The sequence below is a fragment of the Mauremys reevesii genome, linkage group 14 (assembly GCF_016161935.1).
Source record: "Mauremys reevesii isolate NIE-2019 linkage group 14, ASM1616193v1, whole genome shotgun sequence".
NCBI lineage: Eukaryota > Metazoa > Chordata > Testudines > Geoemydidae > Mauremys > Mauremys reevesii.
Genome location: NC_052636.1, coordinates 16,504,415 through 16,531,440, shown reverse-complemented (window position 1 = coordinate 16,531,440; position 27,026 = coordinate 16,504,415). Strand labels below are relative to the sequence as shown.

Below are 27,026 nucleotides of genomic sequence, written 5' to 3'. Positions count from 1 at the left end.
TTGGGTAGAGAAGGCTCAGGGTTTGAGAGAAGGCCGGGGGTAGGAAGCTTCTGTTCGTTATGCTGGACCTAACCCCCAGTTTTACTTGAGTAAAGAGGAGCTATTTGACACTGTGTGATATTGCTCCTCTGCTGTATTCCCGAAGTGTTCTGCAGCATGGGAGGGTCTCTGGTAGTGTGTGTGTCACTGGCATATTGGGGTGATGCTGAAACAGGACAGAGTAGAGGTGGCATTGTGGGGCTGGCGTGAACCTTAACTCTTCATTTCCCCTTCCAAGAACCGAGGGGACAGGAACCCTTACCCAGCGAGGTCACAGTCTCATAGTTCTCCTGCATGACATCCCAGCAGAGCCCACTCTCCCCTGTCTGGGGGAGAAGGGCAGTTGTGGGCGTTTCAGAACCAGTTTTAGTTAATTTCACATCAGAATTCCCCCAGGCCCTTTCCCTGCAGATAGACACCCTAGATCCTGCCATGCTGGGAAATGCTCAATCTGTTTATTACAATGTAGATCTGGCCCCTCCTGCCAGGCTAAGCCCAGACACATTTTTAACCTCCCTTCTCCCTCCCCTCACCCCCTAACAAAGTCTCTGAACACAAGGCTAGAAACCAAAGGAGTCACTGTGGGGGATTCCCTCGGACACTGACCCCACGTCAGCCACACCCCAGCAGGGGGAATATGGAGTCAGGAACTGGCTTTTCCTCTGTCTGATCCTTGTTTTGTCCACTGGAAAGTGGTTCTGCCCAGAGATGCAGCAATACATGTGTCTGGGCGGACTAGAGAGCTGGAAATCTCTCCCCCCTCATTTCTACCGCTGCCCCTTTCAGTCTCTCCTTCCCGTCCTCTCTCCCTGCCCCTCTGGCTGGGACAGTCCCATTCCTGGGGGCTTTGCTCTCCCATGGCTGGATTTTCTCCTGGCAATTGCTACTGGGAGGAGAAATGAGGAGGGGCTGTTTGTGCAGAGTCACTTTCTTGCCAGTCCCCAGCACTTTCCCTGAGGTCTTTCAGTTACCTGGAGACTCTGGCTCAGAATTTAGTATTAACAGGGCCCAGGGCTGCCCTAGGGGGCTAGGACCAGCTGGAGAAAGTCATCCCCTGGGCCAGGCAGAGAAGCAGCTTTAATTAAGGTCACTTCCCAGCACAGAACCCTGCTGGGGGAGCAGCAGCTGCTAAGCCTGGTCTCCCCAATCACAATGGAGGCTGCAGCATCTGACCCAGGAAGCTGAACCCCAATATCCTGAGCAGAGAGGGACAGAGCGTTTGAGCAGCTTCCCTCCTTTAGCTCTCTGGGGAGAGCAGCTAATGAGAGCCCCTCCTCACAGGGAGAATTGCTGATCACATTTGCCCCACTGTCGATCCGGAGTCACTCCTTGTCTTTCCATACAGTGACTCTGGATTAACAATGGTCTCAATGAAACCAGAGTTCAGAAAGAATGAGTCCAGAATGCTGTGGAAGAGACCATTGTGTGGCAGCGCTGACTCCCTTCCCTCCTCCCTCACCCCCAGATCCAGGACAAGGACTGGACAATCTAGGACCATGGAACTGGAAGTTCCTGCAGTTTTCAAGAGGGGAGCAGAGCAAAAATCTGTGATTTCACCTCACAGTGTCTGATAAGTGGCTAGAAAGTTATCACAGTGACTGGGCCTGGCCAGGGAATGTCGGGCAGTGCTTGGAGCCAGGATTCTGGCATAAGCTAATCAGGGAGAAGAAGAGGGGTCAGGAGCAGCCCCTAGAGCCCCAGCCAGCCCCCCCCAGATACTCCCTGGGACCCAGCCCCCAGAGTCCCTGGCCAGGGAGCTCAGATACCCCTCAGAGCCCCACCGGCCAGAGAACCCCCACCAGACCTTCATTGCCAGGTTGGGAATCCCAAAAGGTTCCCCCCACCAAGAGACCACAACAGCCAGAGACCCCCCCAAAAGGGACCCCCACTGGGAACTCAGTCCCTCACTGCCTGCCTAGGATCCCCCCCTGCCGCCCTCCAGCAGGATCTGCCCTGCCCTTTGCCTGGCACCCTCCTCCCCCTGCGGGATCCCCTGATGCTTTACAGGGGCACCCCCTGGCCTAGCGCCGGGGATTCTCCCACACACACTCTGTGCACTGGGCACGGCAGCGATCCCAGGAGTCTGCAGGGGAAGCCCAGACAGAGCCCCTGGCACAGCACCAGGCTCCCTCTAACCCCCTGTCCCGCCTCCCCAAGAGACGCCCACCCCGGCTGTTCTGCAGCCACCAGGCCCCCAGCGATACCCACCTCCAGGACCCACAGCCTCAGGGCTGGGCACATCACAACCACCCCCTGAAACCCCAAATCTCCAGAACCCACCAACCTCACTAGGGTACCCCCTGCCCAGCCACCCCGAGGCCGCCCCCTACCACAATCCCCCTTCAGCTGCTATCTCCCCCCCCAGCCCCACCCCCACCCAGCAACACTGTTACCTCACAGTGCCTGAGAAGTGGCTAGAAAGTGACCACCGCCCCCTGCTGGCCAGTCGCACAGGCAGAGGGAGCCCCGGGGGATGTCTCTTGAACTGGAGTATGGAAGGCCTGGAGGGACAAAATAGGTAAGAAATATCCATGCCTGTCACTAGCAAATAATGGCCACCCTAGATCCACCCCAGAGGTGGCTGCATCTTAGCACTGAGGGAAGCAACCCCTCACAGAGGCCATTTGTCATGGGGTTTGGGATACTTCTCAACTCACACTGCACTCAGAGTGACCTCCTCATCCCGTGCCAGCTGGAGAAAAGAAAAGGGTCCAGCCAACTCTTCTGTTACCGGTTGGGAACCACTGATCCCCAAACAGGGGGAGACCTCTGGCTTTGATGAGTATTAAATATCTGGCTGGTCTCTTTCTTCGGCAAACATTTTAACAGAGGTAAAGGAGGGAACAAATGATTCGCAAAGGAATCGGGAAAGATGATCTCTGGGCAATTTAACCCCCTACAACATCCAGGATGGAGAAGGACTCAGGGCAACAGGTTCCCTTGAAGGAAGAAGTTGCTGGGATTTAGAAACACGGGGAACAGCCGCAAACTTGAGAAGATTTTTAACTGACATTTGATAATGAGATAGAAAGAGGCAAAACCTGAGCTTTGAGAGCAACGTTCAGAAATGAAAGAGTTCCCAATCTGAGAGATTTTGGATCCATTTTGCAAATTATAGAGAGGAAAGTGGAAAATCAGGGGGATTTTATATCAGTTGTCGATAGGAGGCAAAATCTGAGTGTTTCACATCAATATTTGATAAATGAATAAAGAGAAAATGGGCAACATTTGCCAACATTTTATATCCAGGTTCAAGAATCTGAGAAAAGGTGTAAATCTGAGATTTTCTTGGTATTTTATAATTAGAGAGACGGGGGGAAATCTCAGGGCATATTCAATTAGAAATAGACAACTAGAGAGCAGTGGGGCAAACATTTAGGGTATTTTATATGAATCTTTGAGATTTGCAAAGAAAATGTGTCACAAACTGCGTATTTGATAACATGAGAGAAAAACACCAAGATCTGAGGGGATTTTATATTGTTGTTAACGAACTAGTGGAAAAGCGGGACTGTTGGACTGGATTTTATACAACTGTCCAATACATAAACACAAAGTGATGGTTCCCCCACCCCCACCATTCCCATGGGCAGCAGGGAGCCCTTTGAGGAGCTGATTAAAAGGGCAAGGGAGGGGGAGCTGAAAGGTCCCTGGATGAGGGAAGGGGGCAGCAGTGGGGGATGGGCGGGTGACTGGCAACTGATGGTTGGGGGTAACTGTGTTGGTAGTTAGGGGGCAGCAACTGGGAGTGGGAAACGGGGGTCTGGGCAGTCCCCATGGGGGACACGGGCGCCTCCCTTCCCTGCCCTGGCAGAGACCCGGCATCTCATAGAATATCAGGGCTGGAAGGGACCTCAGGAGGTGTCAAGTCCAACCCCCTGCTCAAAGCAGGGCCAATCCCCAACTAAATCCCCAAATGGCCCCCGCAAGGAGTCAGCTCCCAGCCCTGGGTTTAGCAGGCCAGTGCTCCAACCACTGAGCCATCCCACCCCCACTCCAGGGGCAGCCATGTGCTGGGGAATGACTCATGGCAACAATTTCCCACCTAAACAAGGACAAATCACTGCAGATAAAATGGGTGGGAAAATGCCCCTCACTAGAGAAGATTTTAAACTGACGTTTGAGACTCATGGGGAGAATGGGGGAAATCGGGGGAGATGGGAGAGCTGATCATTGGAGGATGGGGACTCGCCCCAGATTTTATAGCCCCGTGTGAGACACTGAGAGAGAAAAGGGGCAGAACTAGAGAGAATTTGTATCGGGGCGAGAGGCAAGTGGCACAAACAGGGGAAGGATCCAATTAACCCCCCTCCCCCCTTCCCCCGCCCGCCACTCCCCCCTCCCCGGGAATTTCCTGGCTGCACAGAGACAGTTCAACACCCCCCCCCCGCGTCCCACTGACCTTCCCCCCCCCAACTCCAGCTTCTCCTCCCTGCCTGACACCCCCCATCTCCCCCACACCACAGGGGATCCCCCCACCAGGCCCCAGTCTCTGCCCCCCAAATCCCACTGGGGCTGAGGCAGCTCTGAGGCTTCTCCCAGGTTCCCCGGGGCAGAGTCACTTTCCTGCCCAGCCCCAGTGCCCCCCCCGGGGTCTCTCACTCCCCGGGGGGCTCCGTGGGAGGCTGGACACCAGGGATGCAGGACGGCAGGAATGGGGGTGACAGGCCTCCTGTTCCTCAGTCTCACGGCGGGACCCAGGGGGCTCGTCGCTCTCCGGCTCGGGAGCGCTGGGAAGACCCGACCGTGGAGGGGCCATCGCTGGGGCGGCCCGCGCAGGCGCGAGCACGTCATATATCACTTCTGTGGCGGGAAAAGTGCTGAGGAGATGGAACGCTGAGGGCTGGTTTTGGCGGGAAAAACCGGTTTGGACTGGTTTGAGCCTGTCCCCTGATGGTAAACAAGTCCCCTCTCAGAGATGGAGTCCAGGGGTCAATAGTTCATATGCTCCAGATTGGATCTTATTTTAAAGCCAGTGATTTACCTCATAAACATCTTATTAACCTACTAATGGAACCTATTAAACAATTTATACTTCTTACACCTAACAGTGTTTGTCCTCCAGATGTGTTTACAGGTGTTGAGTTGTGGGGGAGAGAGGCCAATTCATGTCTCTACCCCCTCTTTCATAGGCCTTGTCTACACTACAGGACTATTTCGAATCTACTTAAGTCGAATTTGTGGATTCGACCTTAATAAGTCGAATTTGTGTATCCATACTAAATACACAAATTCGAACTTCTGAGTCCACATTCACGGGGCCAGCTTCGACTTTGGAAGCGGTGCACTGTGGGAAGCTATCCCACAGTTCCCGCACTCCCCGCTGCCCATTGGAATTCTGGGATTTCCCCCCAATGCATGCTGGGGGAAAAAATGTGTCGAGGGTGGTTTTGGGTTAGTGTCGTCATTAAACCGTCAATCACGCCCTCCCTCTCTTCCTTGAAAGCGCCGGCGGGAAATCTGTTCGCGCCCTTGTGTCTGGTCGGTTACAGCGCGGACGCCACAGCACTGCGAGCATGGAGCCCGCTGCGATCATCGCTGCACTTATGGCCGTTGTCAACTCCTCGCATCTTATCGTCCACCTCTTCCACAGTCAGCTGCTGAGAAACCGGGCGAGGAGGCTCCGGCAGCGCGGTGAGGAGAGTGGCGCAGACCTCTCAGAAAGCAGGGTACGCCGGGCAGTGGAGATCATGGTGGCAATGGGTCAAGTTCATGCTGTGGAACGGAGATTCTGGGCCCGGGAAACAAGCACGGACTGGTGGGACCGCATAGTGCTGCAGGTCTGGGATGACACAGAGTGGCTGCGAAACTTCAGGATGCGTAAGGGCACTTTCCTTGAACTGTGTGACTTGCTGTCCCCTGCCCTGAAGCGCCAGGACACAAGGATGCGAGCAGCCCTGCGTGTGCAGAAGCGAGTGGCCATAGCCCTCTGGAAACTTGCCACGCCAGACAGCTACCGGTCAGTAGCGAACCACTTTGGCGTGGGCAAATCTACCGTGGGGATTGCTGTCATTCAAATAGCCCACGCAATCGTTGAGCAACTGCTCTCAAAGGTAGTGACTCTCGGAAATGTCCAGGTCATCATAGATGGCTTCGCCGCGATGGGATTCCCAAACTGCCGTGGGGCTATAGATGGGACTCACATCCCTATCCTGGCACCAGCCCACCAGGCCAGTGAGTACATTAACCGAAAGGGCTACTTTTCAATGATGCTGCAAGCTGTGGTGGACCATAGGGGACGTTTTACCAACATCAACGTCGGGTGGGCGGGCAAGGTTCATGACGCGCGTGTGTTCAGGAACTCTGGTCTGTTTAGACGCCTCCAGGCAGGTACTTTCTTCCCGGACCACAAAATAACGGTTGGGGATGTGCAGATGCCTACAGTGATCCTCGGGGACCCGGCCTACCCACTAATGCCCTGGCTCATGAAGCCCTATACAGGCGCCTTGGACAGTGAGAAGGAACTCTTCAACTACCGGCTGAGCAAGTGCAGAATGGTGGTGGAGTGTGTTTTCGGACGTCTCAAGGGGAGATGGCGGAGCTTACTGACTCGCTGGGACATCAGCGAAAAGAATATCCCCGTAGTTATTGCTGCTTGCTGTGTGCTCCACAATCTCTATGAGAGCAAGGGCGAGACCTTTTTGGCTGCTGTTTACGATCAGCCAGACACCCGTGCCGAGAGAATATCCCAGCGGGAAGCGCTGTGCATCAGGGAGGCTTTGAAAGCGAGTTTCCTCGCAGAGCAGGGTAACCTGTGACTGTCCACTTGATTTTAAGAGAGCCTGATCACAAACCAAGTTTCCCCCACTTCCAAAGGACGTTTTAAAACTAAGGACATGTTTCAGTAATTAATAATAAATCTTTCGTTGACTTTGCATTTCTGTTTCTTGGTTGAAACATGGAAGCATTCTGTGCTGGGTAAGGTGTGCACTGATGTACAGACCGCTTGTCCAAAACAGGACGGACAGCCTACTGCTCCTACATAGGTCTGTGGGGTGGGGGACGGTTTACGGTGGTTGTGCATGTAGGGGGAGGGTTGCAGGAATGGGTGGGTTTGCAGGAAGGGGCGAGGGGTGCCGTCTTTGGATAGGGGTTAACATGACGGCTGTGGGTTTGGGCGTTGGAAGGGGTGAGGGGTGTGGGGGAAGGGTGAGTATCTGCCCCTGGATGAGGGCTCTTTTTGGGGCTCAGGGCACCGGGGAGGATCGTGGCTACGGTCCAAGTGCATGTGAAGGGAAGCCTGCCTTTACATTCGGGGATGGCAGGCACCAGGACCCTGGACAAGCATACACATCAAGGAAAGACCCGGGGCAGCATACACCACACAGACTGTCCCTGGTGCCTAGTGACTGCAGGCTGTGTGTGCCGTGCAGTTGACCCTGCACCCAAGTCTGTACCATGGCACTGTGGGCTATGCACTGAAATTACAATTCCCCCCCCACACACACCCACAGAAAGTCTTCTGACACCAGAAACGTGACGGAAACAGTGAGTAACACCAAACCGCTTTTAATAATGTAGTACACAGTGGGGGGTTTAAACTTGGAGTTGGGACTGGTTGATGCTGTAAGGAAAGAGCTTGTACAAATTTACAGCGCGAGAGATGTCTCGAACATTATCGGTCTGCTGCGGTGCAGGGACAGTTCTCACGGCCCCTACCGCCCCTCCTTCTTGTAACTTTGGGTGAGGGGGGGACAGGACTTCTTGGCGTTGGAGGGCGGTTGCAGATGCACTGCAGGGGGGCTCTCTCCTCCTGCCTGCGGTCTTGCAGAACATCTACAAGGCGCCGGAGCGTGTCCGTTTGCTCCCTCATTAGACCAAGCAGCGTTTGAGTCGCCTGCTGGTCTTCCTGCCGCCACCTATCCTCCCGTTCCAGGTGTGTGCGATGCTGCTGACACAGGGTCTCCCTCCACTGTCTCTGCTCTGCCGCCTCCGCTCTGGAGCAGGCCATCAGTTCCTGGAACATGTCGTCCCTAGTCTTTTTCTTTCGGCGTCTAATCTGAGCCAGCCTCTGCAGGGGATGCCGGGGCAGTCCGGGAAGGAGCCGAAGCTGTGTGATGCGAAAAAGTAGGTGATTTCCTTGAACACATACATGTTTGCCAACAGTAAACACAGTCTAGTCAGTTTCAGTTAACAAGACCAAAGAGGGAACCAAGTCTCAGGAGATCTCAGAACTAGTCTGAGATTTCGGAATACGCTCTCATTGGCGGCGCCATTGCACTGGATAGCGCACAAGCGAGGAGAGACAGCTGCATCCCTCTTGCACAAAGTCCTGGTAAGCCTTACAGTACATACTGCTCATCAGTTAGTGATTAGCTGTGCTCTCCTGCTAAAGGCAATGTGCAAAGCAGAAAAGATGACCCTTTTGCAGCCCCTCCAGCCAGTGCACGGGAAAGATCACTGTATGCTTTTCCTCTGTGGCCTCCAACACGTGGCTGTTAAGCGAGGGTCATTCTTATGCAAAGTAAAAGTGTGTTAAGCGAGGGTCATTCTTATGCAAAGTAAAAGTCTGTTAAGCGAGGGTCATTCTTATGCAAAGTAAAAGTCTACCATTCACAATAGTAACAGTACACTAATTCCCCTAATTAGATGCAGCACTTCCAGAACGACATTACCCTGAGGCGTGTCAGGCGGACTCAGAGAGAGCGGATGCTAACAGAAGCCCTGCACAGACCAGGACCATACGCTGCCATGCTCGTAGAGGCGATGCTTCTCCTTTACATTAGGATGGCCTGGCGCGGAAGAGTGTGCTTCCACGGAGCACCCAATAAGGCACCTCTCCCAAGGAACCTCCTGCTGAGGCTTTTCCAGCTGCTCTCTGAGAGCTTTTTTGAACTGTCCCCAGAGGATTATTGCTCGATTCCTATATGTGTAGACCTACTTTTTGTATAGTTTGATATTTAAAAATTTCTATATAGTATTTCTATTTATATAGTATTTCTATTTTTTATATATACCTGTTTTATACCTGTTTTATATATATATATACCTGTTTCTTAAAAAATAAATGTTTTCCTGTTTGTAGCACTTACCGCCTGATCCTTCCCCTGATTCCGAGTCCGGGTTAACGGCAGGGGAGGGTTGGTAGGGGATCTCTGTGAGGGTGATGAAGAGATCCTGGCTGTCAGGGAAAGCGGGAGTGGGTTCGATGTCGCCTGCGCCGTCCTCAAAAGACCCTTCCTCATCTTCCCCATCGGCGAACATGGAGGAGGAACTGTCCCGGTACACTATTCCGTCCTCGGAGTCCACCGTCACTGGTGGGGCAGTGGTGGCAGACCCACCTAGAATGGCATGCAGTGCCTCGTAGAAGCGGCATGTCTGGGGCTGGGCTCCGGAGCGTCCGTTTGCCGCTCTGACTTTTTGATACCCTTGTCTTAGGTCCTTCACTTTCACGTGGCACTGCATCGCATCCCGGCTGTATCCTTTCTCTTTCATGGCTTTCGAGACCTTCTCGAAGGTCTTCGCGTTCCGCTTGCTGGAGCGCAGCTCCGAGAGCACAGACTCCTCGCCCCACACAGCGATCAGATCCATGACTTCCCTGTCAGTCCATGCTGGGGACCTCTTTCTATTCTGGGATTGCCCGGACTCCTCTGCTGGAGAGCTCTGCATCGTTGCAGGTGCTGCGGAGCTCGCCCCGATGTGCAACCAGACCGTCAGATTCAAACCGCCCAGACAGGAAAATGAATTCAAATTTTCGCGGGTCATTTCCTGTGTGGCTGGCCAGAGAATCCAAGCTCGGACTGCTGTCCAGAGCGTCAACAGAGTGGTGCAGTGTGGGATAGCTCCCGGAGCTACTAAGTTCGATTAGCATCCACACCAAGCCTAATTCGAGCTAGCCATGTCGAATTTAGCGTTACTCCACCTGCCGGGGTCGAGTACCAAATTCGAACTAAAGAGCCCTCTAGTTCGAATTAAATGGCTTCCTGGTGTGGACGGTTGAGCGGTTAGTTCGAATTAACGCTGATAAATTCGAATTAAAGTCCTAGTGTAGACCAGGCCATAGTTTCTTCCAAATTGCTAGGAAGTACCTTTGCTACGATGTGAGTCAAGCAGTGTCCATTGTCGCTGTGCTATCTCGGAGAAGTCTGCATTGTACACGGTTCCTGGGATAGTCCTTGGGAGTGTGGATCCCTTTAATGGGCCACCAGCGAGTCTGGCTCCTCCATTGTCACACCTGAAAGGCTGGTGGTGGGCAGTTCCCAACCTCATCTCAGTAACACACACAGAGCACAACTTCCCAGCCAATGCTACACACACAATCCAACACAATACTAATGTTCAACAGACCAAGACTTTTGAAATGATACCTCACCAGGCAGACTTTGTACAAACCGTATCATCATTATATGAGACTGGTGAATATGGGGCTTCCAGGGTGCTGCTTTGAGCACAGCGTGCCACCCCTGGGCTGACATTGCAGTGGAGCTGGGGCTGGAAATTAGAGTCCATCTCTCCTGGGATAAAGATGGCAGCGTGGCTGGCCTGGACCATCTGACGTGGGCTCATGAAGCTAAAGCTGAGAGGCTAAAAACTGTGGTGCGGATATTTGTGTTCACACTGAAGCCTGGGTTCGGAAACCCTCACCCCTCGTGGGGTCTCAGAGACTGGGCTCAAGCCCATATGTCTGCACTGTAATTTTATAGTCTTTTAGCCCAAGCCCCATAACCCTGAGTCAGCTGACCCGGGCTTTGCGACAGGTGCCCTGGGTGTTTTAATCACAGTGTAGACATAACATTAGGCTACGTCTCCAGTGCAATGAAACACCCACGACATTTGTAGAATCTCCCAGGGGTGAGCTGAAGAGAAATGTCACTTCCATTTTTCCCATCTCTACCTAGCTAGGGATTGTATTTCCCAAATAATAGGCAACATGCAGCTAATGAGGAAGGAGATCTCTTCAGGAGCCACTTTGTGCAGGGCCTGGGCCACAACTGCTTTGGGAGCCCAATGCATGGGTACTTTGTTTAGTTACAAGTTATTTACGAGGGAATCCTCTTCCCAGCCCTTTAGAAAAAATATTGACCTAAAAAGCTGAACAAAAGGGGGATTGGGATGGTGATGAGGAATCAGAGTAAATCAGAGGGATTCCCTATCTTCTTCTGTTGTTATAGAGGAGAAATGACATTTTCCCCTATCCCTGCCTTGTTCCTGCACTTTGTTATAGTTCAATATATTTTAAGTGAGGAAAATGGTAGTAAAAATATGTGCTCTGCAGCACAACCTGAAGCAACATCAGAACAACTGGGAATGAAACAATTGGTTCCTAATAGGGGAACTCGATGACTAACAATGGCTGTGAAATGGGGGAATAGTATAACCGTGATGCTCAGGGTTTGTTTAGACTAGGGAAAGTGATGGCGTTTAGGTTAGGTAAAGGGGGAAGCTAATGCCAACCACTGCACCTGGGCACATCTGCTCTACAACTAAAATTTCCTTTTTACCCCAAGATCACTAACTTGAGCAGCCAACGCCATGTACAGCCCTAGTGGATGTCAGGATCAGGTAGTTTTTGCCTCAGTGTAGCTTGTTGGGATCAAACCTCTCTCCCCCACCTGGAGCTGATGAACATTCCTGGCAGGAGGGACACACACTCCTTCGACTCTAAAGGAAAGGAGCTGATAGAAAAGATAACAGGACTGACCCCAAAGAAGGGTGAGCTGCAAAAGGCAGAAGCAGGTAACTCATCTGGTGGAGCTGAGACACCACGGTGAAGATGGTACAAAAAATCACTATGTGGGAATTAGCAAATGTAATTAAAAAAAAAAAAAAAACTTTGGCCAGCCCTAGTCAAGGGATTTATAACAATTCTCTCTCATGTGGATTTTCTGATGTCTAATAAGGCTTGTGCGCTGATTGAAGCTTTTCCCGCACTCAGAGCACGTGTAGGGTGTCTCCCCTGTGTGGATTCTCTGATGTGTGATAAGGTGAGAGCTCCACCCGAAGCTTTTCCCGCACTCAGAGCATGTGTAGGGCGTCTCCCCAGTATGGATTCTCTCATGTCTGATAAGGTCAGAGCTCCGCCCGAAGCTTTTCCCGCACTCAGAGCACGTGTAGGGCGTCTCACCAGTGTGGATTCTCTGATGTGTAATAAGGTTTGAGCTCTGACTGAAGCTTTTCCCGCACTCAGAGCACGTGTAGGGCATCTCCCCTGTGTGGATTCTCCGATGTCTGATAAGGGCTGAGCTGTAACTGAAGCTTTTCCCGCACTCAGAGCACGTGTAGGGCATCTCCCCTGTGTGGATTCTCTGATGTGTGATAAGGTGAGAGCTCCGCCCGAAACTTTTCCCGCACTCAGAGCACGTGTAGGGCGTCTCCCCTGTGTGGATTGTCTCATGTCTGATAAGGTGAGACCTCCGCCCAAAGCTTTTCCCGCACTCAGAGCATGTGTAGGGCGTCTCCCCAGTATGGATTCTCTCATGTCTGATAAGGTCAGAGCTCCGCCCGAAACTTTTCCCGCACTCAGAGCACGTGTAGGGAGTCTCACCAGTGTGGATTCTCTGATGTGTAATAAGGTTTGAGCTCTGATTGAAGCTTTTCCCGCACTCAGAGCACGTGTAGGGCATCTCCCCTGTGTGGATTCTCTGATGTCTGATAAGGGCTGAGCTGTAACTGAAGCTTTTCCCGCACTCAGCGCACGTGTAGGGCATCTCCCCTGTGTGGATTCTCTGATGTCTGATAAGGGCTGAGCTGTAACTGAAGCTTTTCCCGCACTCAGCGCACGTGTAGGGCGTCTCCCCTGTGTGGATTCTCTGATGTGTGATAAGGTGAGAGCTCTGCCCGAAGCTTTTCCCGCACATAGAGCACGTGTAGGGCGTCTCCCCTGTGTGGATTCTCCGATGTGTGATAAGGTGTGAGCGCTGATTGAAGCTTTTCCCGCACTCATGGCACATGTAGCGTCTCTCTTCCAAGTTGATTCTGTTGCGTGGAATAAGGGTTGAGTCGCTACTGTAGTTTTCCTCTGGCCTCTGCTGAGCCTCACAGGCTTTTGTGTTTTCTGGGAGTGCACAACTCCTGGAAACATTCCCTTTGGATCTTCCTGATAACATCCAATGTGGATCTACTTGCACAGTGTCTTCCTGCTGGGGTTTCTCCTCCTCGTTCTCACTCACCAGCCCATTGCCGGATGGGAGACAGAGAGAATCCAGACATAGGTCACTCCCTGTGCCTGAGAAAAAGGAAATGTCAGAGAGAGGAATGGAAAAAGGGATGAACAAACCAAAATATATGTAAAAGCAGCAAAGAACCAGACTAACACGGCTACCCCTCTGATACAAAATACATGTGGGAGAGATCAAGCCTATCAGGTGCTGATTTTCCCCAAACCCTTCCACAGAGAAGAGAGGAAGGCATCAGTTCTGGGTCCTCATTGCACCATAACTCTCAGGGGAAAGTGAGATCAGGGAGGGACCTGCTGCCAGTTGTCAGTCAGAATAGGAGGGAAGCCATGAGTGACATCTGCCATAATGATTCCACATCTGCAGGAAACAATCCTGAACTTGGAGAGCTCACAGGGTCTTTGTAGGGCATCCCAAATGTTTCCTGCATTCCTAAGCAGTTGTTGAGTTGTTTAACCAAGTCCTCACCTGTGAAGGCAGCTCTCGGGACCACTTCTTTCTCAGAGCCCTGGAGGTCTGGGACCCACGGCTCTTCCCCTTGTTCCAGCTGCGAGATCATATCAGGTTTGGAAATTGGAAACCCTACTGCAGGCAAAGAAAACAAGGAAGGTCAGTGGAATTTGTGGGATACTTGTCACAAAGAATATTACATAGTTTTAACCCCATCTCATTTTTAGACAGTAACATCTGTAGCCCTCAGGATTCATCTGCTTGCCTGCATAAATATCTCTTTTCTTGTAAGTACAGTATTGTGATAGGTTTATTAATTCATATTAAAAATACATGTGGCTGTAATGCAAGAAACCTCCAGGACAAAAACCTGCATTTTAAGCTAAAGCAAAGTTAGCATAGCTATATCCTGTGCCCTTTTACCCAGAAAAGGAACTGTTTTTCCTATGCTCAAATAAAGTGCCTACACTTAGGTCTAAGACCCTTTACCGAGACCAACAGACAATGAAGAATAGTAAATGGGATTTTTCAAAGTTGTACTCACAGACTGAACAAGTACCCCACAAGTGCGCAGATACCTGCCATCCATACGCATACACATACTAGCCTATGGAGTAAGCGTACCCTAACATTTCTATGGGGGAAGATTGAAATTTGGGCATAAGAGGAAGGATTTCCGGCATTTATTTCTATAAAAAGAAATAAGTCTTTATGACTATATCTGTCTCACTGTGAGCTTCCTGTCATACCCCCAAAGGTCCCTTTATCAATTCTGTGGAACCCGATTCGAAACACAAACTTTTATCTTCTGATCAAACAAATTGGCGAGCCTAAACTCATATTAATTAATATAAATGATTAAGTATTATTATTAATTAATTAAAATAATTACAATACACATTAAATTAAGTTGATAAATCAAATCAACATTACTAACTACAGGCCAGTCAGTCTCACCTCAGTCCCTGGAAAAATCATGGAACAGGTCCTCAAGGAATCAATCCTAAACCACTTAAAGGAGGGGAAAGTGATCAGGAACAGTCAGCATGGATTCACCCAGGGCAAGTCATGCCTGACTAACCTAATTGCCTTCTATGATGAGATAACTGGCTCTGTGGATGAGGGGAAAGCAGTGGATGTGCTATTTCTGGACTTTAGTAAAGCTTTTGATACAGTCTCCCACAGTATTCTTGCCAGCAAGTTAAAGAAGTCTGGGCTGGATGAATGGACGGTAAGGTGGATAGAAAACTGGCTAGATGGTCGGGCTCAACGGGTAGTGATCAATGGTTCCATATCTAGTTGGCAGCCGGTATCAAGTGGAATGCCCCAAGGGTCGGTGCTGGGGCCGGTTTTGTTCAATATCTTCATTAACGATCTGGAGGATGGTGTGGACTGCACCCTTAGCAAGTTTGCAGATGACACTAAACTGGGAGGAGTGGTTGATACACTGGAGGGTAGGGATAGGATACAGAGGGACCTAGACAAATTAGAGGATTGGGCCAAAAGAAACCTGATGAGGTTCAACAAGGACAAGTGCAGAGTCCTGCACTTAGGACGGAAGAATCCCATGCACTGCTACAGACTAGGGACCGAATGGCTGGGCAGCAGTTCTGCAGAAAAGGACCTAGGGGTTACGGTGGACGAAAAGCTGGATATGAGTCAGCAGGGTGCCCTTGTTGCCAAGAAAGCTAATGGCATTTTGGGTTGTATAAGTAGGGGCATTTCCAGCAGATCGAGGGATGTGATCATTCCCCTCTATTCAGCACTGGTGAGGCCTCATTTGGAGTACTGTGTCCAGTTTTGGGCCCCACACTACAAGAAGGATGTGGACAAATTGGAGAGAGTCCAGCGGAGGGCAACAAAATGATTAGGGGCTGGAGCACATGACTTATGAGGAGAGGCTGAGGGAACTGGGATTGTTTAGTCTGCAGAAGAGAAGAATGAGGAGGGATTTGATAGCTGCTTTCAACTACCTGAAAGGGGGTTCCAAAGAGGATGGATCTAGACTGTTCTCAGTGGTAGAAGATGACAGAACAAGGAGTAATGGTCTCAAGTTGCAGAGGGGGTCGTTTAGGTTCGACATTAGAAAAAACTTTTCACTAGGAGGGTGGTGAAGAACTGGAATGGGTTACCTAGGGAGGTGATGGAATCGCCTTCCTTAGAGGTTTTTAAAGTCAGGCTTGACAAAGCCCTGGCTGAGATGATTTAGTTGGTTTGGTCCTGCTTTGAGCAGGGGGTTGGACTAGATGACCTCCTGAGGTCCCTTCCAACCCTGAGATTCTATGATTCTATGAACACACCCCAAATAAGGCTACGCATCCCAAGGCCATCTTCCTTGGCTCAAAGTGCAAACAGAGAATAGTAGATGGCCCATGCCCTGAAGAATTTACAATCTAAATCAGGGGTAGGCAACCCGCGGCAGCGAGCTGATTTTCAGTGGCACTCACACTGCCTGGGTCCTGGCCCCTGGTCCGAGGGGGGGCTCTGCATTTTAATTTAATTTTAGATTAAGCTTCTTAAACATTTTAAAAACCTTATTTATTTTACATACAACAATAGTTTATTTCTATATTATAGACTTATAGAAAGAGACCTTCTAAAAACGTTAAAATGTGTTACTGGCACACGGAACCTTAAATTAGAGTGAATAAATGAAGACTCGGCACAGCACTGCTGAAAGGTTGCCGACCCTGATCTAAATAGACAAGACAGACACAGAATGGGGTAGAAAGGGCTAGAACCCACTGTTAGAATAGACATTCAGGCCTGCCTGTAAAGCCTATAGTTTAAGAACTTAGGGGTATTTTTATCACTTTGTCTTTATACCCCTGTAACTAGCTAAGAATCAAAATCTCAGTCCGCCTGTGTATGGGCCTTCTCTCACTGTGACAGTCTGAGGCCTTGTTCTTAGGCTAAGGCCTTTGGCTAAGCAGCAGGGGCAGCCATAAGCTGGGAAGCGAAGGGTCACATCCTCACATCCCAAACCAGTCACACTGAAATAAGATGCTACTGGGCTGTTAGGAAGATGATCCTGTCCTGATAATGCCCATCGCCACCAGATAAAGAAACAGATCTTAAGATGGCAGGCCAGTCCTCGCCCACAGACAACCTGCCAACCTGAAGCATATTCTCACTAGTAACTGCACACCGCACCATAGTAACTCAAGCTCAGGAACCAATCCATGCAACAAACCTCGATGCCAACTCTGCCCACATATCTACACCAGCAACACCATCACAGGACCTAACCAGATCAGCCACACCATCACCGGTTCATTCACCTGCACATCCACCAATGTAATATATGCCATCATATGCCAGCAATGCCCCTCTGCTATGTACATCGGCCAAACTGGACAGTCTCTAAGGAAAAGGATAAATGGACACAAATCAGATATTAGGAATGGCAATATACAAAAACCTGTAGGAGAACACTTCAACCTCCCTGGCCACACAATAGCAGATTTTAAGGTGGCCATCCTGCAGCAAAAAAACTTTAGGACCAGACTTCAAAGAGAAACTGCTGAGCTTCAGTTCATCTGCAAATTTGACACCATCAGCTCAGGATTAAACAAAGACTGTGAATGGCTTGCCAACTACAGAACCAGTTTCTCCTCTCTTGGTTTTCACACCTCTACTGCTAGAACAGGGCCTCATCCTCCCTGATTGATCTAACCTCGTTATCTCTAGCCTGCTTCTTGCTTGCATATATCTACCTGCCCCTGGAAATTTCCACTACTTGCATCCGACGAAGTGGGTATTCACCCACGAAAGCTCATGCTGCAAAACGTCTGTTAGTCTATAAGGTGCCACAGGATTCTTTGCTGCCTTTACAGAACCAGACTAACATGGCTACCTCTCTGAATCTTAAGATGGTTAATGAAAACTTAGTCTGATAGCATCCGGTCTGGCAAGAAATCCCTTATTAATTGTTGTGGTTGTGAAACCCTCATTTCTGTATTGTTTTATCTTTATGGCCACCACTTTTACTTTGTTAATTAGTCTGGTTCTCTAATTGTTTCTGTCTGCTGCATAATTAATTTTTCTACGTGTAAGTTCATTAGGGCAGTGGAATATGCTTGCTTGGAAATAACCCCAATAAACATCGCATTATCTGTGCTTCAGACTTCTGGTCTTTTGCTGCTTGCTGTCTGCGTGAGAAGAACCAGGGAAGTGGGAGGGTGAAGGGAAAACCCTCTAACAAATGGACATGACCTGATAACCAAGAGGTAAGCCTTTAAGGAAGGTTTTAATACACTTTGGAACGGATCAGGGATTCCCATGAGGACTGAGAGGGAGCGATGGTAAACACGCATTTAGATCCTTTTCTTGTTTTATATCTTTTCCGCATAAGGCTGCAATGCCCTGGCTTTTAAACAGTCCTTGGGAGGTGCCCCTTGAGTGCACTAGACCCCCAAGGGGTCCCACTCTTCCACAAGGACAGGCCACTTAGCTTCAACACCTGAGACTGAGCCACTTCCTCGGTGCCCTTCCTGCACACTCCTCTCCACTTCTTCCCATTACTCTCAGCCAGCACCACCTTCCGGCACCTTGGGAGAGTCTTGTGTTCCCTCTTCATCTCTCACTACCTCATCCCTCCCTGCTGCTTCTTAGCTCTAACCCTGCACACACCCTCCCCATGTCCTGGCAGCCAAGAATTATCTACTCCCCCCTTCTCCTCCCCTCCCACAGCTCTGTTCTCCCTTCACCCGTGGGGTCCTGAATGGAAACATTACACGCTCTCCTATCGAAAGAGGAGCTCATCTGACTGTCACACAAGCCATGCATGAGTCACACACCTATTTACTCAATTTAGAATTCTACAAGTAGCATATTTTCCTCTTAAAATGAGGAAAAGGCATGAAAGCTACAGTTATTAATATAGTTACTAATGTAGCCAATAAGGATACATTCAATGCAATTTTAAAATGTGTGACAGCACCAAAAAGGCACATGTCCAAAAATGATTCTAGTGGGTGAGAGATAAGGCAAAAAAAAGGGGGCAAGGAAACTTGTCAAAACTTGTATGATAATAAAGGTATAAAGTTATTACTACTCAGGTTCTTCAGAGACCCCACAGGTTCTAATAACCCAGGGGACAGGACTCCTTACCCAGTGAGGTCACCGTCTCATAGTTCTCCTGCATGACATCCCTGTAGAGGGCTCTCTGAACAGGGTCCAGCAGAGCCCATTCCTCCCTGGTGAAATACACAGCCACCTCCTCGAAGGTCGCCGGCCCCTGAAAGAGCAAGAGTCCAGCACTCAGGACCTGCTGCCCCACTCACAACCCCACTATTCACGGAACAGCAGCACCAGGTAAATGGAAGCTCCGGGAGGCACATGTTAACAGAGTCCCACCTCACCTAGCTTAGAGCAGCCAGGCAGCATCAGAGGGTAGAAAGAGAGAGTCTTTGTGTCTCCCAGCTGACAGACGCAGGCAGGGGCGTCACATTTATCACATACCTACTAGCCACAGTTTGATATAGGAGATGGGGCTGTCTCTGGACCCTGCTGATGGCTCCCTGGTAGGAAACACTCTCCAAATAAAATATAAGGAAGAAAAGGGAAGTCAGTAGTAAAGAATATTAGTTAGAACAGGGTGTGACGAGGCGGTTTTGGCGGGACCCAAATGTGAGTGCCAATACAGGACCAATTGCTCAAACAGGGCAGTCACAGCCCAAGCCTGGGGTTTTTCCACCTCTAAGGCAAACCAAACAAGCCAGACAAGAAGGACTTCGGTTTCACCCCACTGGCTAACCACAAGTCACACAAGCAATTTCCTTAGACACTCCAGTCTCCCAGTATCGCCACCAGTGCCACTCGTCCTGGGGATGAATGGTTATAAAAACCAACACCCCAGTAAAATAAAAAGGTTCTCTCGATCCCAAAAAATCAAGCCCCAGACCCAGGTCAATATACACATCAGATCTTACTCACAAATTATGCTGTTGCCAATCCTTTAGAATCTAAAATCTAAAGGTTTATTCATAAAGGGAAAAAGGTAGAGATGAGAGCTAGAATTGGTTAGATGGAATCAATTACATACAGTAATGGCAAAATTCTTAGTTCAGGCTTGTAGCAGTGATGGCATAAACTGCAGGTTCAAATCAAGTCTCTGGAGTACATCCCCAGCTGGGATGGGTCATTAGTCCTTTGTGCAGAGCTTCAGCTTGTAGCAAAGTCCCTCCAGAGGTAAGAAGCAGGATTGAAGACCAGATGGAGATGAGGCATCAGCCTTATACAGGCTTTTCCAGGTGTAAGAACCTCTTTGTCCTTACTGTGGAAAATTACAGCAAAATGGAGTCTGGAGTCACATGGACAAGTCCCTGCACTTTGCTGAGTTACAAGGCGTGTCTGCCTTCTCTCCATGGGTCAGCTGAATAGCTGATGGTCCTTAATGGGCCATCAAGCAGGCTAGGCAGAGCTAACACCAACTTGTCTGGGATGTCACCCAGAAGCAGAGCACAAATACAAAATACAGACAGTATAAAGCCAATACTTATAACTTCAACTACAAAATGATACATACATATAGACACCATAATCATAACCAGCAACCCACAACCTGGTCTTAGACACCTTAGATGACCCCCTTTACCTAAGATTTGGTGCCACTACAGGACCTTGGTTGCAAACCATGTTCTATATGGTCCCAGTTTATATCAATAACGTCACACAGGGGTAGGCAACCTATGGCACGGGTGCTGAAGGCAGCACGCAAGCTGATTTTCAGTGGCACTCACAATGCCCGGGTCCTGGCCACCAGTCCGGGGGGCTCTGCATTTTAATTTCATTTTAAATGAAGTTTCTTAAACATTTTAAAAGTCTTATTTACTTTACATACAACAATAGTTTAGTTATATATTATAGACAGAGAAAGATCTTCTAAAAATGTTAAAATGTATTACTGGCGCACTCAAAACCTTCAATTCGAGTGAATAAATGAAGACTTCTGAAAGGTTGCTCACCCCTGAGTTAGAAGGTCAGAATTGTAGAAAATTGGTAAGGGAAATCAATGACCAATCAATGAAAATAAGAAGGAAGGTTTGAAAAGTATATTAATCCTAACAATGGTAGCGATAAATTACTAGACGGAAATGGCAGAATTATCAAAAATAATGCAGAAGAGGTAAAAGTGTTCAATAAGTGTTCTCTCCTGGATTTGGAGAAAAACAGATGCTGTACTCGTATCATAAGATGTTGACGATGACGCTCTTTCCATTCCAACAAGAACTCACAAGGACATTAAACAGCAGCTATTACAGTTAGACATGTTTAAATCAGCAGGTCCGGATAACTTGTATCCAAGAGTTTTTAAAGACCTGGTGCAGGAGCGTGGTGGACTATTAATGTTGATTGTAATTAGGACTTGGAACACTGGGGAAATTCCAGAAGACTGGAATTAAGCTAATGCTGTGCCAATACTAAAAAGTGTAAAAGAGATGATCCAGCTAATTACAAGAGTGTCAGTCTGATATCAATACTGAGCAAAATAACGGAGCAGTCGATACTGGATTTCGTTAATAAAGAATTAAAGGAAGGTAATATAATTAGTACCTATTAACAAAGGTTTAGAGAAAATAGATCCTATCAAACTAACTGGATATCCTTACTAGATGAGATCAAAAGTTTGGTTGCAGCTAATATTATTGATGTAATATATATAGACTTCTGTAAGGCATATGACTTGATTCAGCACAATATTTTGACTAAAAAACTAGAATGATACAAAATAAACACAGCATACATTAAATAGATTAAAAACTGGGATTGTAAATGGGGAACCATGGTCAAGTGGATTTATTTCTAGCGGGTTCCCACAAGGATTGCTTTTTCCCCGTGTGCTATTTAACATTCTTATCAATGACCTAGAACAGAATATAAAATCATCACGGATAAAGTTTGCAGTTACCACAAAGATTGGGGGGTGGTAACTAATGAAGTGCCAGTAGATTCAGGCTCCAGCACTGGGAGTCTGGGAAGTTGTCCCAGCCCTGGCTGGAGGGTTATTTCCTGTTCCACAAAGAGGGGAAGTTCCATTCCCAAATCCCTTGAAATTAGGCCCTATCTGACACTACACCCCATATTCAGCATAGTGGTATGGTTATAATATGATTAGGACATAATTATGATGCATTTTGTGCAAGATGTGTCGTGCTGAATACGATTATCCTATTTGTGTGCATGCATCATGTTTGTATTTGAAGTTATGGATATTGACTCTGTATCTGTATTTCAAATGTGCTTACTCTGGGTAACACCCACAACGAGCCTTTCAGGTACAACAACGAAGAAGCCAGACAGAGCTGATGGCTCATCAACAAAGACAATGGACTGTGGAAGAGCTTAGCCTTCCTGTGATTGTTTCAGCCAGCCTATGAGTCATGGCTACTATGACTCAGCAGGACACGCTAGGACATGTGACTAGACCACATGACAACAAACTCCATTTTGGTACCTGTATTTTTCCACAAACTGGACTGGGAACTTAGTTTGGAACAAATGGTTCCTGCCCTATGGAAAAGCTACATAAGGTGGGGTGTGACATCATCTCTTGGCCTCATTCCCCACACAAGCGAACTCCTGGAAACACGTGAGGAACAAAGACTGAACTGGGGGAACTGCTGGTCCCAGGGTAAAGGGATTTCTAGCTTGTGTATGGAAACTTGGGGGACTGCTTGTATCATCAGTCAGGGTGAGAAATTGCTAATTCAAATTCTATCCAGATAGTATGTTAGGCTTAGTTTGAGTTTTTGGTTATCTGCTAAGTAATCGGCTTTGATCTGTTTCCTATCACTTAGAATTGTTGGGATACGTTAGGGTTCAGTAAAAGAGCTGGGAAGCTGCTAATGTGCTGACATGCATTGGAGACAAAGGCATAAGCAGGCAGTAATTCTTTGCTTAACAAATAAGTTGCCATATTTTTCCTTTCCCTGTTGCTTGTAAGAATTGACATTGATGCAGCTGCATGAGAAATGTAGTTGACGGAATGAATGTCCTTTGTGTGAAAGAAAGTAAAAGAAATGTTATCTCCCCCTCCCCCTCCCAGCTACATAAACAAGCCCTAGCTTATGGCCCCTTCCTCCCTCCCCGAGAACTGCTCATTGACCCTTCCTCCATACCCTGAGAACTGCTGTTTAGGGAAATTTGTGGCAACACGTTATTACAAAGAACGGTATTTTCAAGGTAAAAATGCCTCTATGATATGTGTAATACTGTGATAGTGGATAGGGGTGGGTATACTAATTGTATGAGTGTTTCTACTACTTAATGAGGGGTTTTGGGGTGTTGTAACGGATGTAGGTGTTTACATACAAACTCAGATAAAAGGCATGTGATGTAACTAATCCAGTGCTTACTCGATAGTTGGGTCAAGGGGAACAAGTAACGCAATAAAGAAGCCTGTATTCATATCCGCCTCTAGATCAACCGGCTCCTTTTTTGTTCTAACAATAATTACTTAAAATCTACCTTTCTGCCATTAATAAACTTGTTTTATGCTTTATCTTAATCAGTGCATTTTGAGTGAAGTGTTTGGGGAAAAGCTGAGCTTGGTTAGCACTGGCTTGTTGTGCACATCTTTCCCATATCGAGGAAGCGAACTATATTAATGAGCTTACATTATACAGATCCCTGTGCACTATAAGATGATATAATTCTAAATTTATACTACAGCAGGTGTGCAAGGTTGGGGAGCTGGGAAATTGGCTGTTGTCTCTATCTGTCCTTGAGCAGCTCAGGTAAAGCACTCAGGTAGCTTAGTTGGATGCATGGCGCCATCTGGTGTCGTGTTGGGTGATAACAGGCCCTGGAGAGGCTGGCTGAATCTCCAGCAAAGCAGCGTGAGAAGGGCCAGCCCAGCTTGAGGGTTAGAGGGCACAGCGGTTCCCAGAACCCTCCCAGACTGCACCTGGGGTGACAACCCATCACACCCTAAACTACACTAGTGTCAGCAGGTTTGTCACATCCTGTCCCCTCCCTTTCTCTACCCGAGATATTTCCTGCCTCCCACGACCTCCAGCAGCTCCTACCCTCCTATGCATTTACTGCTCCTCTCCCTCCAAGCAGAACCCACCACCAGCTCCCTGATAATCCCTTACCTGAGCCAGCTCCATTGCAGCCATTTCCTTCCCTTTGGGAGGATGAAATGATCTGGAGCAAAACGTGGACGTTAATCTGTAGCCTGCCAGGACGAGAAGGGCAATGTGAGAGAATGCAGAGGGGGCTTTTGTCCATTCCACATGCTGATTCCCCCCTGATTTTTCCCTGCTAATGGACACTCTAGGTTCTGCCACACTGTGAAGCACAGAGTGACCTTATTTCAGTACAGGCCTAGCCCCCTCCCACCAGGGTGTAACCCTCTGAGACACGGTGAAACCCTCACAGTAACATCCTCTGTTATACTTACCAAGTTTGCAGACAATACCAAGCTGGGAGGGGTTGCAAGTGCTTTAGAGGTTAGGCCAGGGAGGGAGAGCTCAGTGGTTTGAGCATTGGCCTGCTAAACCCAAGGCTGTGAGTTCAATCCTTGAGGGGGCCATTTGGGGCAAAAATCTGTCTGGGGATTTGTCCTGCTTTGAGCAGGGGATTGGACTAGATACCTCCTATGGTCCCTTCCAACCCTGATATTCTATGATTAAAATTCAAAATGATCTGGAGAAAAGGACTGAAGTAAATAGGAAGAAATTCAATTAGGACAAATGCAAAGTGCTTCATTTAGGAAGGAACAATCAGGTGCACACGTACAAAGTGGGAAATTCCTGCCCAGGAAGGAGCACTGCGGAAAGGGAGCTGGGGGCCATAGTGGATCACAAGCTAAGTATAAGTCAAAAGGGCAAACATCATTCTGGGATGTATTTGAGGGAGTACTGTAAGCACGACACAAGTAGTAATTCTTCCACTCCACTCTGTGCGGATTAGGCCACAACTGGAGTACTGTGTCCATTTGTGGTTGCCACATATGAGGAAAGATGTGGACAAATTGGAGAAAGTCCAGAGAAGAGCAACAAAAATGATTAAAGGTCTAGAAAACATCACCTATGAGGGAAGATTGAAAAAAATTGGGTTTGTTTAGCCTGGAGTAGAGAGGACATGATAATAGTTTTCAAGTACATAAAAGGTTGTTACAGGGATGTGGAAGAAAAAAATGTTCTTAACCTCTGAGGATAGGACAAGAAGTAATGGCCTTAAACTGCAGCAAGGGCAATTTAGGATGGAGATTAGGAAAAAACTTCCTAACTGTCAGAGTGGTTAAGCTCCAGAACAAATAGCGTAGGGAGGTTGTGGAATCTCCATCATTGGGGATTTTTAAGAGGAGGCTGGACAAACACCTCAGGGATGGTCTAGATAATACTGAGTCCTGCCTTGAGTGCAGGGGACTGGCCTAGGTGACCTTCCAAAGTCCCTTCCAGTTCTATGATTCTATGAACCAAAGGCCAGAGAAGAGCAGAATCAAAGGAGTCACTCTGGGGATTCTCCCTGTCACTGTCCCCAAGGCAGCTCTCTCAGGTTAACTAAGTTGTTTGATGCTTTAGCCTTTGTAGAGTCTCTCCTGGCAGTGCCCCCTTCTTGGGCCGGGCCTAGTTCTAGCTTTTGACAAGTGTGACCCTGGGGGCTCTGAGACTGGGCCTTCTTGCCTCAGCACATCTTGTTCCTTTCTGTGGCTCCCCAGTGAGTCCCAATGAGTAGATACTCCTCATACAGACTGTGAACATAAGAAGGGCCCACTGCATCAGAGCAATGGTCCATCTAGACTGGAGTGTCTAAGGGAATTGCTTGTGTGTCTTATGGTTAACCAGTGGGGTGAAACCAAAATCCTCTTTGTCTGGCTGGTTTGGTTTGGTTTGCCTTAGAGGTGGAAAAATCCCAGCCTTGGGCTGTAACTGCCCTGTTTTAAGCGATTTGTCACTCTCAGTTGGGTCCCATCAGAACCGCATCGTCACAAGTATCATCTGCAAACTTTGCCACCTCACTGTTTACCCCTTTCTCCAGATCATTTATGAATATGTTGAATACGATTGGTCCTAGGACTGACCCTTGGGGAACACCACTAGTTACTCCTCTCCATTCTGAAAATTTACCATTTATTTACCCTGTCTTTTAACCAGTTCTCAATCCATGAAAAGATCTTCCCTCTTATCCCATGATAACAATTTATGTAAGAGCCTTTGGTGAGGGACCTTGTCAAAGGCTTTCTGGAAATCTAAGTACACTATGTCCACTGGATTCCCCCTTGTCCACATGTTTGTTGACACCTTCAAAGAACTCTAATAGATTAGTAAGACATGATTTCCCTTTACAGAAACCATATTGACTTTTGCTCAACAATTTTTGTTCTTCTATGTGCCTGACAATTTTATTCCTTTACTATTGTTTCAACTAATTTGCCTGGTACAGACGTTAGACTTACCGGTCTGCAACTGCCAGGATCGCCTCTAGACACCTTTTTCAATATTGGCGTTACATTAGCAATCTTCCAGTCATTGGGTACAGAAGCCGATTTAAAGGACAGGTTACAAACCATAGCTAATAGTTCCTCAATTTCACATTTGAGTTCCTTCAGAACTCTTGGTAAATACCATCTGGTTCCGGTGGCTTGTTACAGTTAAGTTTATCAAGTAGTTCCAAAACCTGCTCTATTGACACTTCAATCTGTGGCAGTTCCTCAGATTTGTCACCCACAAATGGTTTGGGAATCTCACCAACATCCTCAGCCATGAAGACTGAAGCAAAGAATCCATTTAGTTTCTCCGCAATGACTTTATCATCTTTAAGGGCTCCTTTCGTATCTCAATCGTCCAGTGGCCCCACTGGTTGTTTAGCAGGCTTCCTGCTTTTGTTATTACCTTTGAGATTTTGGCTAGCCCCTTCTTCAAACTCCTCTTTGGCTTTTCTTATTACATTTTTACACTTAATTTGGTAGTGTTTATGCTCCTTTCTATGTACCTCACTAGGATCTGACTTCCACTTTTTAGAAGATGCCTTGTTATCTCTCACTGCTTCTTTTACATGGTCGTTAAGCCACGGTGACTCTTTTTTAGTTCTTTTGCTGTTTTTTTTAATTTGGGGTATATATTTAAGTTGGGCTTCTAATATTGTGTTTTTGAAAAGTGTCCATGCAGCTTGCAGGGATTTCACTCTAGTCATTGTACCTTTTAATTTCTGTTTAACTAACCCCCTCATTTTTGCATAGTTCCCTTTCCTGAAATTAAATGCCAGTGTTGAGCTGTTCTTCCCACCACAGGAATGTTAAATGTTGTTATATTATGGTCATTATTTCCAAGCGGTCCTGTTACAGTTAGCCCTTGGACTAGATCCTGCCTCCACTCAGGACTAAATCGAGAGTTGCTTCTCCCATTGCGGGTTCTTGTACCAGCTGCTCCAAGAAACAGTCATTTAAAGTATCCAGAAATTTTGTCTCTA

General features: G+C 48.1%; 1 protein-coding gene across 1 annotated transcript in view; it reads right to left on the bottom strand.

The window, feature by feature from the left end:
- The window catches only part of LOC120381973 (zinc finger protein 850-like), a 754,134-nt gene that overhangs the window by 378,542 nt on the left and 348,566 nt on the right, over positions 1–27,026 (bottom strand). The window contains exon 5 of the mRNA XM_039500144.1: positions 11,890–12,917. Within this exon, the coding sequence (XP_039356078.1) occupies positions 11,890–12,917 (1,028 nt within the window). The remainder of the gene's footprint in view (positions 1–11,889; positions 12,918–27,026) is intronic.